This window comes from Phyllobates terribilis, unplaced genomic scaffold (assembly GCF_046119375.1).
Source record: "Phyllobates terribilis strain yellow unplaced genomic scaffold, ASM4611937v1 Scaffold_1__5_contigs__length_1240528914, whole genome shotgun sequence".
Taxonomy (NCBI): domain Eukaryota; kingdom Metazoa; phylum Chordata; class Amphibia; order Anura; family Dendrobatidae; genus Phyllobates; species Phyllobates terribilis.
The window spans coordinates 44255688-44270718 of record NW_027362761.1 but is presented as its reverse complement, the minus strand read 5'-3'; the positions used below and the strand labels follow the sequence as shown (position 1 = coordinate 44270718).

The window sequence follows — 15031 nt, the reverse complement described above, 5'->3', positions numbered from 1 at the left end:
CACTCCTTATGAGACCCCTCAGCGCACTGGCACCACTCCTTATGAGACCCCCTCATCACACTGGCACCACTCCTTATGAGACCCCTCAGCGCACTGGCACCACTCCTTATGAGACCCCTCAGCGCACTGGCACCACTCATTATGAGACCCCCTCATCACACTGGCACCACTCCTTATGAGACCCCACAGCACACTGGCACCACTCATTAGGAGACCCCTCAGCGCACTGGCACCACTCATCATGAGACCTCTCATCACACTGGCACCACTCATTATGAGACCCCCTCATCACACTGGCATCACTCCTTATGAGACCCCACAGCACACTTACACCACTCATCATGAGACCCCTCAGCACACTGGCACCACTCATCATGAGACCCCTCAGCACACTGGCACCACTCATCATGAGACCCCTCAGCACACTGGCACCACTCATCATGAGACCCCTCAGCACACTGGCACCACTCATCATGAGACCCCTCAGCACACTGGCACCATGCCTCATGAGACCCCACAGCACACTGGCACCACTCATCATGAGACCCCTCAGCACACTGGCACCACTCATTATGAGACCCCTCAGCACACTGGCACCACTCATCATGAGACCCCTCAGCACACTGGCACCATGCCTCATGAGACCCCTCAGCACACTGGCACCACTCATCATGAGACCCCTCAGCACACTGGCACCACTCATCATGAGACCCCCTCATCACACTGGCATCACTCCTTATGAGACCCCACAGCACACTTACACCACTCATCATGAGACCCCTCAGCACACTGGCACCACTCATCATGAGACCCCTCAGCACACTGGCACCACTCATCATGACCCCTCAGCACACTGGCACCACTCATCATGAGACCCCTCAGCACACTGGCACCACTCATTATGAGACCCCACAGCACACTGGCACCACTCATTATGAGACCCCCTCATCACACTGGCACCACTCCTTATGAGACCCCTCAGCGCACTGGCACCACTCCTTATGAGACCCCTCAGCGCACTGGCACCACTCATTATGAGACCCCCTCATCACACTGGCACCACTCCTTATGAGACCCCACAGCACACTGGCACCACTCATTATGAGACCCCTCAGCGCACTGGCACCACTCATCATGAGACCTCTCATCACACTGGCACCACTCATTATGAGACCCCCTCATCACACTGGCATCACTCCTTATGAGACCCCACAGCACACTTACACCACTCATCATGAGACCCCTCAGCACACTGGCACCACTCATCATGAGACCCCTCAGCACACTGGCACCACTCATCATGAGACCCCTCAGCACACTGGCACCACTCATCATGAGACCCCTCAGCACACTGGCACCACTCATCATGAGACCCCTCAGCACACTGGCACCATGCCTCATGAGACCCCACAGCACACTGGCACCACTCATTATGAGACCCCTCAGCACACTGGCACCACTCATCATGAGACCCCTCAGCACACTGGCACCATGCCTCATGAGACCCCACAGCACACTGGCACCACTCATCATGAGACCCCTCAGCACACTGGCACCACTCATTATGAGACCCCTCAGCACACTGGCACCACTCATCATGAGACCCCTCAGCACACTGGCACCATGCCTCATGAGACCCCTCAGCACACTGGCACCACTCATCATGAGACCCCTCAGCACACTGGCACCACTCATTATGAGACCCCTCAGCACACTGGCACCACTCATCATGAGACCCCTCAGCACCCCGGCCCTGCTTCTTCTGGGAGGAGCAGCCAGTAACATCTGCACCCAGGGACCGTCCTCCTCCTCCTCCTCCTCCTCCTCCTCACACAGCAGCTGTATGAGAGAACCGGGCCTGCAAAATATCCGGTGATTGTGCGCAGTGAGCGCTGGGTGTCAGCCGTGCATCACCCACAGACAGGCACTGCGAGCAGGGGAAGAGGAGGAGACCGACCACCCATCCCCCAGCAAGAGCGCCAGGCCCGGAGCAGGGGGACAGCACCGGATCCCTCCCAGCATAGCCAGCCAGACAGCACGGAGGGCGGCCAGACCCCGCTAGCCGGTGTCTCTGCTGTCACGCGGTACATGTGATCTGTGGCGGACTGCAAAGAGGATGTTAAACGTGGAGAGCCTGGACCGGGTGGATCTGTGTGAGAGTCTGTTGACGTGGGTAAGTGGACTGACTGTCCCTTCCCCCACCCTAGATGAGGACACCCCATGCCGGGTCTTGTACTTCCAATGCAGCCATCACTCAATGGATCATACCTTAGGGGTCGGCAGCCAGGAGTATTATAGCCGAGCACTTATCGGTGGCAGAGACCCCATCATATCTCCCCCATAGGAGTGAAGGTTGTGCTGTCGGCTGGATCACTAGGGTCTTAGGATAATAGGTATTATCCCTCAGGTGAAGTCAGGTCAGCGTGTACTGTGGTGGTCTCTGGGGTGGCCGCTCTTCTGGCCCTATCACTAGTCTGCCGCTAATAAAGGGTCAGGGCTGTGAGTTCTGTACGGTGGATTCCACAGCTGTAACGGAGCCGTCGGTGCTGCACGGCAGACCCCGTTCACTATAATGGGGTATCTCATTTTTCTGGAAATAAAGTAACCGCATGCGCTCTTTTATAGAGGAGCGAATACCATGCAGTATGCTTCTTTACACTGGGAGCCTATAGGTGCGCCATAGGTCCAAGCCTTCCATACCAGGTCCCCTGCTGACTATAGGATCTGATGCAATGTACACGGCTAGATCCGCTGGGTTCACAGTTGCATCAGAGCCTTGCGGCCTCTCAGAAGGAAAGGTTCAGCATGCTGCACTAATTTTTTTTCCCCCGGTAAACAGACACCCTAACAGAAACAGAGCAAACCCCATTATATTTGGTGGGGTCTGTCTGGCACATTTGTGGTCTTACGCCGCGGATCTATTTCCTTCATGAGTCTAATTTTGCTGTTAGAACAGAAAAAAAGTTCTAACACCAGTGTGACCCTGGCCTGTCATGCGAGTGCATCAAAGGGTTATTCCTAAAATATAAAGGGTTGTAAAATTGTCAAGTGCTTGAAAAAACAAACAACTTTGCCTTTTTATCAAAAATCCTCTATGTTCTCAAGAAGAGGTCCTTTTAATTCTGCAGTTTACTGCTCGGTGCCTAAGTTACCGGCCACACCTGCAGTCCATCAGAGGTGGGCATTTTCCTAGGCAAGGAGCAGAAGCTTGGAACTTCTTACTTTACAGCTTCAAGTGTTGCTGTGAGGCTTTCCGGATAGCTGGATCCAGCCACCTTAAAGTGGTTGTCCACTACTCATACGACCCCTTCTGAATCCCAATGTTTCTCCACTAAAATGACACTGGCTCTCCCATGGCTTGACATTATTATGTCATGTGATCCCTGCTGCCAATCAGCGCTGGCTTCACTCTCCTTTCCTACGGACAAAGCAAGACATCCGGAGGCGGTGAGAGCTGCTGCTGCTCTGTCAGTTCCTCCAGATGTCAATTATACTTGTAGGAGAGGAGAGCGAAGCCTGGACTGATTGGGTCTCAGGGATCACGTGACATAACAATGTCACACGAGCCTTGGGAAAGCCATTGCCAACACCGCTGCAATGGTGCAGGCACCAGAGGCGAGTATAGGTGTTAATATTTTACTGGAGTAAAACATAGGTATCCAGAAGGGGTTGTCTGAGTAGTGGACACCCTCTTTAAGTGCCACTGCACTCCTCCAATGCTGCTGAGGTAAAGCTGCCTTTGCTTTTGTAGCATCAGAGAGTGCACCATTCACACCAGTATAGTGACAGTGCTGCTGATCCCAATTGTTAATTTTCAGAAGCAGCAGTGCGCTCCGGAATACAGAAGATAAGTACACCCTTTTAAGTTATACTCTATCCATAGTATAGGGGATACGTTACTAATCTCTAGGGGTCCGTCTGCAGGTGCAAGAGGACTCTGCTGAGCCGGGTTCCCGATCATTAATCTCAAAGCTTTGCACTAGAGCAGAAATGCTCATGCTTGACTTCCACTACAGTCACTGTCGATGGGACTGCCGGAAAAAGCAAAGACTGGGCTCTGCAAAGCACTGGTTCTTGGGTTCCAGAACCCACACACCAGTGTTCAGACCCCCCAGTGAATCAGTAAGTTATTCCCTATCCAAAAGGAAGGGGACAACTTAATAACCCTTGTTTAATCCGTATTCAGATGAGGTGTATTTTTTAATGCTGGTTTTATCTATCCTAGAAGGGAATCTGTCATCAAGAAATGTCCCTATATGGGTATGCAGGTCTTTTAAATCTAAATCCAGTGACACCTTTACGTCTTCTATCTGTTGCTGCATTCCTAAGTAATAAGTATTTTATTTCATATGCAAATGAGGTGTTAAGTGCTCAGGGTGTGCCAGAGCCCCTAACATGTTATTTTCCTGCCCCTTAACAGACTCCTTAGCTTAATTGACAGCTCACTGTCTGTGTGACATCAGGCACTAGGCCAAAAAAATCAGACAGACAGCAATCATTTAAGCTAAAGAGGCTGGTGCTGGGTGAGAGGCAGAGGCTTGGGAAGTGCTCTGTCATGCCCAAAGCACTTAACGCCTCATTTGCATATGTATGAAAACACAAATTACCCGGGAATGCAGCAGCAGATAATAGAAATAAAGGTGTTGATGGGTTTATATATTACACCCCCATACAGTATATGTGGTTTGCAGGGTTGATCTTTCTGATAGATTCCCTTTAAGAATATCAATGCTGGTGGTTACTACCGTCCTACCAGCGCATTTCTGTGTAGAAAAGGCCGTCTCTAGTGAATCTTGGGAATATCAGATTAGTACTGATGTCTGCTGCATATGTGTAAATCCAATTTATATCATCCGCTGGATTATTTTCTCCCATTCATACCTGCTTCCCTAATGTTGGATTTGCTCTGGCTCGTAATTGGTGTATGTTGGGGTCACCAGAGGTCAGCATTGTCTTATTGATGGGACATAGTATTGTGGCAGTGATATAACAGACAATGAAGGGCGATGACGGCTGTGATGTAAATAATGAGGTGCCGTCCATGTGATTGTGTATACAATGTGGTGAAGGACGTGTCAGCCTTGTCACAGCCCCTTTGTCTGACACGGAGCCGTCTGGATCTATCTCCCATTATTATATCATGAATATCTGCCCTGGAGCTTTTACCACTTCTACAGTTCAGCAGTGACCCATTCATTCCTGACCTTCCTATCTACAGATGTAGCAGTGCTGATTTCTCCATTGTTACAGTGTATAATTATCTTTGAGATAACGTAGTACTGTAAATTATTTCTTTGTAATCTCGGTGTAGAAATTGTGAATACTCCTATCTCTGGCCTTGCAGTATCTAATGGTTATATTGTAGCGAACAAGATTTTTAAAGACTTTGTTCACACAATGCAGCGCATAAGGCATTTGTCTATTGTTTCATGTATTTTTGTGGAGGTGAGTGGGACTTAAATGAAATGATTGTTGTCAGGGAAAGCACTGCGGTTTTGTATGCCATACTAGCAGGGCTGTGGAGTCGGTAAGCCAAACCTCCGACTCCTCAATTTCCATGACACCGACTCCACGACTCCCTCATACATGGCTCATGTGTAAGTGATAAATTTACTGTAGCACAGATTCATCTCAGCTAAAAGTCTAGACCCTTAGATCAGGAATAGGACAGACATTTATAGGACATCTCATAACTTTCCCAAATTCTTATGAAAAAATATTCCCCACAAACTGCATTGAACTACTGTACCCAATTTATTATACATTTTAGAAGTTGGAGTCGGTCTATTTTATACCGACTCCGATTCCACAGCCCTGCGTACTAGTATACAGTGTGCTTAGGGGCTGACGTCTGTCTGTATTACCGGACAGCCTCTGATTTGCTTTTTTAGGCTAAGTGCACACGATGTGGTTTTAATGCGTTTCCGCGGCGGTCTTTCCGCTGCGGAAACGCATTAAAACTGCTTGGTAAAAGGTCTGCCATGTAAAGAAATGATAATCTGCATGTGCTGTGCCACTGCAGATTATCATAGCAGCACAAACCGCAGAATAACCAATTCTTGCGCGATTCCGTGGCAAATTCGTGACTTGCATTGAATCGCAGCAAACCCACATGTATAATAACCGTCATGGACTTATATAGTGTGACCAAGTTAAAAGTTAAAAAAAGAATAAAAATGGTAAAAAATAATAAAAAAACCCCAAAAACATTATACTCGTCTTCTGATGGCCCGCTGTCTTCTTCTCTGGTGCGTCCGGTGTCTTGGGCGGCTTGCGGTGGTTTGAAAGGATCTTCCATGACTTCATTTAGTCATGTCGGCGGTCGAGTGACCTGTCACATGACTAAATGATGTAATAGAAGGTCCTTTTACACCATCGCGAACCACCGGGGAGCCAGGACGCATCGGAGAGAAGACCGGGGGCCATCAGAAGACGAGTATAATGTTTATTTTTTTATTTCAAATTCTTTTTTTTTTTTTTTAAAGGTTCTATGGTACCCGGGTCTGGAGGAGAGTCTCCTCTTCTCCAGACCCGGGTACCTTCCGCGCATTGAATCGCTTAATATCCGCATGTGCACATGTAGTGATGTGGATATTAAGCGATTCAATGCAAGTCAATGGCGGTGAAAATGACGCGATTCCGGAAAATAATTGGTAGTGCTGCGGATTTTTCCACAATGATAATCCGCAGAGGAAATTTCCGCAGCATGTGCACAGCAGGATTATCATTGGGGAACATAGCAGACCTTCTACCAAGCGTTTTTTAAGCTTTTCTGCAGCGGAATTGCCGCTGCGGAAACGCTTAAAAAGCACATCGTGGGCACACAGCCTTATAATTTGTGTTTTAGATGTTACATGTTTGATTTCAATGGTTGCTGTGTAATTCTTCAGACGTGAGCACTTGCTGACCGTTTCTAATTACTGCTGATTTCAGGAAGGCTGTGCTAAATTTAATGCTGGGTTCAGGCGAGCATCTCTGTAAAATCATGCTTTTTTCACCCCGAAAAACTAGACATGTGCCATCAGTATGTCATCTGTATGTCATCCATCTTTATACATCATCATTTAAAGTTATACAAGGCCATATACATTTTCCTATATTAAAAATTTGAATTGACTCATTAAAAATGAATGGATGCTGTATGGATGGTGCCTGTATGACATCCATTATTTTAAGGCACCCTCTGAGTATGATTAAAAAAAAAAGACCATTTTGTCTTTGTGGAAAATCTTCCATGTACACTGGCAATCATTTGTGTGGTCCGTGGCACTCTTCTGAATGAGTACTGAGGCTTTTTTCTTTTTGCCTCAAAAAACTTTTATGTGCCTTCCAAGAGAAATCCTGATCAGAATCCATGCGTTTTTTTTTTTGTTTTACAAGATTTTAGGTTCTGACACAGATTTTGAAATCAACAGAGTATTTGAAACTGTTTTTAATGTGGATTTTTAGTGTATCAGCTTCAAAACCCACTGTCAAAACTGTGTGATCATGCTTGTCGTAAATGGAGTTCTACAGTGGCTTGCGAAAATATTCAACCCCCTTTGAATTTTTAATGTTTTGCTGCCTCACAACCTTGAATTTCACTGTTTTTTTTGCGGGTTTCCATCAGTTCATGTAAAGAACATGCCTACAGCTGTGAACATTTGTTTTTCTTTTTATTGTTAAGCAAACAACAAATAGGACAAAATAACTGAATACTTCAGTGTGAATAACTATTCACCCCCCTAAAGTCAGTACTTTGTAGACCCTCCTTTTGTGGCAATTACAGCTGCAAGTCGCTTTGGATAAGTCTATGAGCTTTCCACATCCTGCCAATGGGATTTTTGCCCATTCCTCAAGGCAAAACTATTCCAGCTCCTTCAAGTTAGATGGTTTCCTCTGGTGAACAGCAATCTTCAAGCCTGACCACAGATTCTCAATTGGATTAAGGTCTGGGCTTTGACTAGGCCACTGCAACACATTTACACTTTTTCCCTTAAATCACTCGAGTGTTGCTTTGGGACATTGTCTAGTTGGAAGGTGAACCGCTGTCCCAGTCTCAAATCACTGACAGGTTTTGCTCAGGAATATCCCTGTATTTTGCACCATTCATCTTCCCCCTCGACTCATATCATTTTCCCTGTCCCTGCTGCTGAAAACATCCCCACAGCATGATGCTTCCACCACCATGTTTTACTTTGGGAATGGTGTTCTTGGAGGTGATGAACTGTGTTGGTTTGGCACCAGACATAGCGTTTACCTTGGTGGCCAAAAAATTCAATTTTGATCTCATCTGACCACATTATCTTCCTCCATACATTTGGGGAGTCTCTCATGTCTTTTGGCAAACTAAAAATGAGCCTTACAATTTTTGTGTGTAAGTAAAGGCTTTTTTTCTGCCCACTCATCCATAAAGGCCACTTCTATGGAGTGTACAGCTTATTCTGGTCGTATGGATAGATACTCCAGTCTCTGCTTGGGAACTCTGCAGCTCCTTCAGGGTTATCTTTGGTCTCTGTGCTGCCTCTCTGATTAATGCCCTCCTTGCTTGGGCTGAGTGTTTTGGTGGGTGGCCTTCCCTTGACAGGTTTGTTGTGGTATCATGTTCTTTCCATTTGATGATAATGGATTTGATGGTGCTCTGGGGGATCATCAGAGATTGGGATATTTTTTTTATAACCCAACCCTGACTTGTACTTCTCAACAACTTTGTCCCTGACTTGTTTGGAGATCTTCTTGGTCTTCATGGTGTTCTTTGGTTAGTGGTGGCTCCTGCTTAATGGTGTTGCAGCCTCTGTGGCCTTTCAGAAAAGATGTGTATATACTGACAGACCATATGACACTTATATTGCATACAGGTGGACTTCCTTTCACTGAGCATGTGACTTATGAGGGAAATTGCTTATTCCAGAAATTTTTTTAGTGGCTCCATAGCAAAAGGGGTGAATACATATGCACATGCCAATTTTTAGTTATTTGATCCCATATATTTAATTTATGCCGATATTTTTCTCACTTCACCAACTTAGGCTATTAAATGCCGATTCATCACACACAAATCTGATTACAAAAATATTTAAACACAGGTTGTAATGTAACAAAATAGGTACAAAGCCAAGGGAGGTGAATAATTATGCAAGCCACTGTAATTCTACATATCAAAAGATGGCGCACTTGGATCACTACCTGCATTTAAGAAGCTGTTCAGTTGGGCCAAGAATTGTTAGAATTTGGACCAGAAACTACATTTGCTTTTCAGCTATGGGAACCTTCCTTTACTGGTAATTTTTAGGGTGGATTTACTCAAGGTAGTTATTTTTAAAACTTCTGCACCTGATCATTGAGAATTTGGGTGTTAGTTTTCTTATTCCTAGCAGAGAATTTCTCACGTATGCGATGTAATTTTACGACCGATACAGAAGTTTTTTGGGATTGTTGGTGGTCCGAGCAGTCGAACCTACCCAGATCAGACATTAAAGGGAACTTGTCAGCAGGTTTTTGCTATTTAAACTGACACTAACATAGTATGGTGGCAGAGATCCTGATTCCAGGGCTGTGTTCTTTAGTTTCAATACAACCAATGTTTTATCAACAGGAGAATCCTAGAGGACTAGTTCTCATGTGCAGGCCAGTCCAGCTAATCTGTGTAACCCCACCCCCACCACTGATTGACAGCTTGCAGATAATGGACAGTGTATTCTGGAAGCTGCCAATCAGGGGTGTGGGTGGGATTATAAATCTACAGCAGAGGGATTTTATTAAAACTGCAGTCTTGTAAGTGACCCATCACTGGAATCAGGATCTATGTCCCTACATCATGCTGATCTCAGACTCCATAGCTAAAACCTGTTGACAGATTTCCTTTTAGTAGTTTTATGGGTGTATATTTTACATTTCTTATGTAGAAATTGTGTTCATAAAATGTTAGTAGTTTTCCACTTTTATTCAGCTAAATGAAGTCCTACAACTCTCTAATCTTTTTTGTGCTCCAGGTATTTGTTTGCTGTCGTGTATGAGAACATTCTTGATTGCATTCAGAGGCAGCAAACATGTGCATAGGTAGATTTCTGTATGGCGGCTGTGTGACCTGTCACTTGACTGCTATGAATAATAGATCTGGCACTTTACAAATGCTGTAGAGGAAGCAGGTTCTCTATAATCTATAGCTTTTCCTATTAGTGTTTGTGTCAAATAGGGCACGACATCTCATTGTGCTGAGAGTCAGGCTGGAGCAATTGGGTTTCCCAGGATACAAAATTAGAAAAGATTTTTGGAAAAGCTCCTGAAATCTACTTGGAAGAAGCCCTAGAGCACTTGCTCTGATCAGTAAGTATGCAGTTCCATCCTTTTGGAAGTTACAGCTGTAGATTCCTATCCCTGGTTTTAAAAGGGCCGCCCTTGTGCAATATGCTCCATGCTACGTCATCAATCCACTCCAGGAGAAAAAAAAAAGGACTGAGAAATTTATCTGCGTTTTCTCACTGGTCATTGGGTTTAATAATCAGAAGGATTCACTATGTGCTATGTCGGGCATCGTTTTCAGCGGTATTCACCTAGCTCAGGTGGGCGCACTAAAATGTAACTGACTACGTTTTGGTGCTTCCCTGAAATAACTGGGTACTGCCGAAAATGAGGTCCGGCATAACTCACATAGCATCATTATAGCCAATGGGTCTTTCAATGCAAACGTTCAAATCCCATTTTTCAGGTCTTCAGACTATGGTGGACTACATAGCAGTAGTTTTACTTGTTCTCGGTTGATAATCTCCTGCTGATAGAACTGTGATTTTGTAAAAACTACAGCCAGCAGCCCAATAAATGACAAATCGCTGGAATTGGGGTCTCTGTTTCTACATCATGCTGCTCTTAGATTAGGTGGAGAAAACTTGGTGACAGATTCCCTTTAAGACCCCTCTATACACTAGATGGTTGTCAACTGACCGATGGGTCGGCTGATTGTTAGCCAGCAGCCATCTCTTCTGACCCATACACAGGATTTCTCGAATGGTCAAACTCTTCTTTGTTCTCTATGAGAAACCGCTGCCAGAAATCTCTGCCAGCGGCTTATTTCTTAAGAAACTAAAGTATTGGCAGTCCAAAATAAGACATGCTGGATCCTTCTGTCACCTGACATCTATTGGGGACAGTTGGGAGGCTCCCAAACACATTAGAACGTTGGCCGAATTAATTGCTATTGGCGGGTTCAGCCAAGATTAATCCATTGTCTTTGGGGGGCCTTTAGGCTGCTACACTTGTTTTCCAGACGCTGGACATTGAATTATTGATCTGTGATATGGCCCTAGGTTTTTTTTTCTTTTTAAGAATAGGTTATTTGCCATAAAAAAATATCTCCTTACACAGTAGTAAAATGTCCAATTCTTTGTTTGCCATTAAAAGGGTACATTTACAAGGGACCTCCTTCATCTGTAATTCCACAGCAGAAAATATAGATCCAGATATTGCTGGGAAAATTAATGTAGGCAAGCAGCACATTTAAAGTGTTTGGGCCAATATTGGAAGTTATACCTAATCCTACGAATAGGGAATAACCTTGATTGGTGACGGTCCGCCCATTGAAATAGGGGATAACCTCCAATCTTGGAACAAGCCATTTAAGTCTTTGCTTTGCACAGAGTGATACACACTTAGAAATTCACAGCATAAACTGACATGCTACAGATCTGCGTGCATGAGATTTCTTAAAGAAGCATTCCCAGGAAACTTTATTGGCAGAAGCTGTGTATATGTAGTGTAGGTTAGGTGCACTAATATATTTGTGGATTGCTGCTTTTCTCAGTTTCCAGCACCACTACAGTCCTCTTCTGGGTCACCAGACATCTATTTCTTGCATGATCACACTGGAGTTTATTTTTGAGCCAGAGGTAGCTTTTTCCATAGATGTTTATTTTAATATTGACGTCCGACTCACTCATAAACCCCTGTGTGATCTGGCTGGTTGGAATAGAAGTCACGTGACTCAGGAGAGGACCAGAGTGGCACTGGAATCCAGGGAAGACTGTCAAGTGTATGACTGCTATCACACTACACTACAGACACACATACATAGTGGCACTGGAATCCAGGGTAGACTGTCAATGTGTGACTGCTATCACACTACACTACAGACACACATACATAGTGGCACTGGAATCCTGGGTAGACTGTCAATGTATGACTGCTATCACACTATACTACAGACACACATACATAGTGGCACTGGAATCCTGGGTAGACTGTCAGTGTATGACTGCTATCACACTACACTACAGACACACATACATAGTGGCACTGGAATCCAGGGTAGACTGTCAGTGTATGACTGCTATCACACTATACTACAGACACACATACATAGTGGCACTGGAATCCTGGGTAGACTGTCAGTGTATGACTGCTATCACACTATACTACAGACACACATACATAGTGGCACTGGAATCCAGGGTAGACTGTCAGTGTATGACTGCTATCACACTATACTACAGACACACATACATAGTGGCACTGGAATCCTGGGTAGACTGTCAGTGTATGACTGCTATCGCACTACACTACAGACACACATACATAGTGGCACTGGAATCCTGGGTAGACTGTCAGTGTATGACTGCTATCGCACTACACTACAGACACACATACATAGTGGCACTGGAATCCTGGGTAGACTGTCAGTGTATGACTGCTATCGCACTACACTACAGACACACATACATAGTGGCACTGGAATCCAGGGTAGACTGTCAGTGTATGACTGCTATCGCACTATACTACAGACACACATACATAGTGGCACTGGAATCCAGGGAAGACTGTCAGTGTATGACTGCTATCGCACTACACTACAGACACACATACATAGTGGCACTGGAATCCAGGGAAGACTGTCAGTGTATGACTGCTATCGCACTATACTACAGACACATACACAGATTTACAGAATAAAAGTTTAAAGGGAGTACTACTTTCAAACACAACACCGCTACTGCAGATCCGACAAAATCTGCATATATACTAAAATCAGCTTGCAAGTCATGGGCTATGTGCTAAATTCTGTGTTCCCATTTGATTTCCAGTCCATATACAGAAGGGTGAAATGAAACTGCCCCTCCTTGAATACGCTGTTTGTTTTTCCTTGTAATGTCGCAGGAAAAGTTCTCGTGTTGTCATGCTGTTGTAGTGGTTTACCCGAACTATTTCACAGGAAGCCAAGCCTTTTATTCTTTGTTTAATGCTACAAGCCTAAATTATTGGCTGACATTTCTGAGAGGAAAAGATAAAGTTGCCTAATCGTAAAATAAAGTTGATCACAGTAGGAAAGTTGCATTAAAGGGGGTTTCCCACAAAGTTTAATTTTAAAGTTGATTTTAATCAATAGATCTTGGAATAATAATAAATTCCACAATTGGATGTGTTTAAATAAAATGTTCCTGTGCTGAGATAATCTTATAAATGTGCCCCTGCTGTGTACTGTGTAATGGCTGTGTCTGACCGTGCAGGAACATGATCTGATCATACCACATCTCCTGAGCAGGGGAGGAAGCAAAAGACTATACAGACATTACAGCAGGGGATCACAGAGGATTCTAAGAGGTAAAACATTTCACTGCCTGTTTTTACAAAAAGTTTTACGTCAAAGAATTATTTGTGATCCCGTGCTGTAATGTCTGTATACTCTTTTGCTTCCTCCCCTGCCCAGGAGATGTGGTATGATCAGACCATGTTCCTGCACGGTCAGACACAGCCATTACACAGTACACAGCAGGGGCACATTTATAAGATTATCTCAGCACAGGAACATTTTATTTAAACACATCCAATTGTGGAAATTATTATTATTCCAAGATCTATTGACTAAAATGAACTTTGTTTGTGGTAAAACCCCTTTTCAATGTGTGTGAAACCCTCATATAGTAAGGCAATAGGGGGAAATCAGGCCGATAGGATATCTTGGAGACAATAACACAACCAGAGAAGTATGGAAGCTGCTTGGGGAGGTTGTCATCTTAATGTGTGTGGCCAGCTTAATCGGCTTTCAGCAGATGTTTTTTTGTCTTATTAAGGATAAGGTTTCATTGTTCTGTTACCAAAAACGTCTACATGTGTCCCCTCCTACCCCCAGTGGCCAGTGGTGCCAGAGCCTGTGGTCCTGCTGTAAGGTTTGGATAATGCTCTTCTTTGCTTGTTCTGAGTAATCGTCAAAAAGGAAATGTCTATAGGAGAATTCCATAGTACAATTCCTTACGAATACCTCTTACCTGAATTAAGAGCGATTCAGGAGAGCGAGTATATGTTTCTGAAATGCCTACTGTTTTTCACAGCTATGAATGAGGTTTATTGAGGTTCCTGCCTCTAAATGAAGGCATTTGCACAGGTAAATGGTCCCCCTGATGGGCCTGGGAAGAGGCTATAGAAAACGGCTATGCAATATTCTTACTTGGATGACCGGTCACATTGTACCTGCAGTCCGATCTGTGTACATCATGGTATAGATATAGGTATGGTAAAACTTGTAATTTATTCATTGAAATCCCTGGTGTTTGTGACTCGCCCCCTGGGCCGTGGGGCACTCGAGACCGGACTTCAGGGCAATGCTGGGAGTAGTAGTGGCGACCCATTCCCATGGCTCAGGGTGGTCAGACCAGTGGCAGCCTTTTATATGTTTTAGGTAATGTCCGACTACGCCACCCGCGAATTGCGGCTATCATGAACCACCGCTGCAAGGCAGTCCCCTGAGGCTGATGGTATGTGCAGCTGAGTTAGTATAACTCCCCAAGGGAAGAGTGTAGCCTCAGGGCAATGTAGTAGATGGAGGGGGTGATGGTGCAGGGAGTCCCAGTACCGTTAGTGCTGGCGAAGTAAGAAGCACAAAGACAACGTGTTGCAGTCCAGGGTCTTTTACTCACAGTTCGTATACTCCAAGCCACTTCGGTACCGGTAGTAACTGCCCAAGCCGTGCTGTGTCCACCAGGCGAGGGGCTCGGTCAACCCCCAGGCAATTCAGGAGTATGGCACAGGACCCCTTCTATCCTTCCTCTGGCTCGTGCCCCACCAG

At 45.1% G+C, this 15031-nt stretch overlaps 1 protein-coding gene across 2 annotated transcripts in view; it reads left to right on the top strand.

The window, feature by feature from the left end:
* Positions 1-1805: 1805 nt before the first annotated feature.
* The window catches only part of HOOK3 (hook microtubule tethering protein 3), an 83070-nt gene continuing 69844 nt past the window's right edge, over positions 1806-15031 (top strand). For both annotated transcript variants that reach the window (XM_073661159.1, XM_073661152.1), the window contains exon 1: positions 1806-2173. In XM_073661159.1, coding sequence (XP_073517260.1) covers positions 2117-2173 — 57 coding nt within the window. In that variant the 5' untranslated portion in view covers positions 1806-2116. The remainder of the gene's footprint in view (positions 2174-15031) is intronic.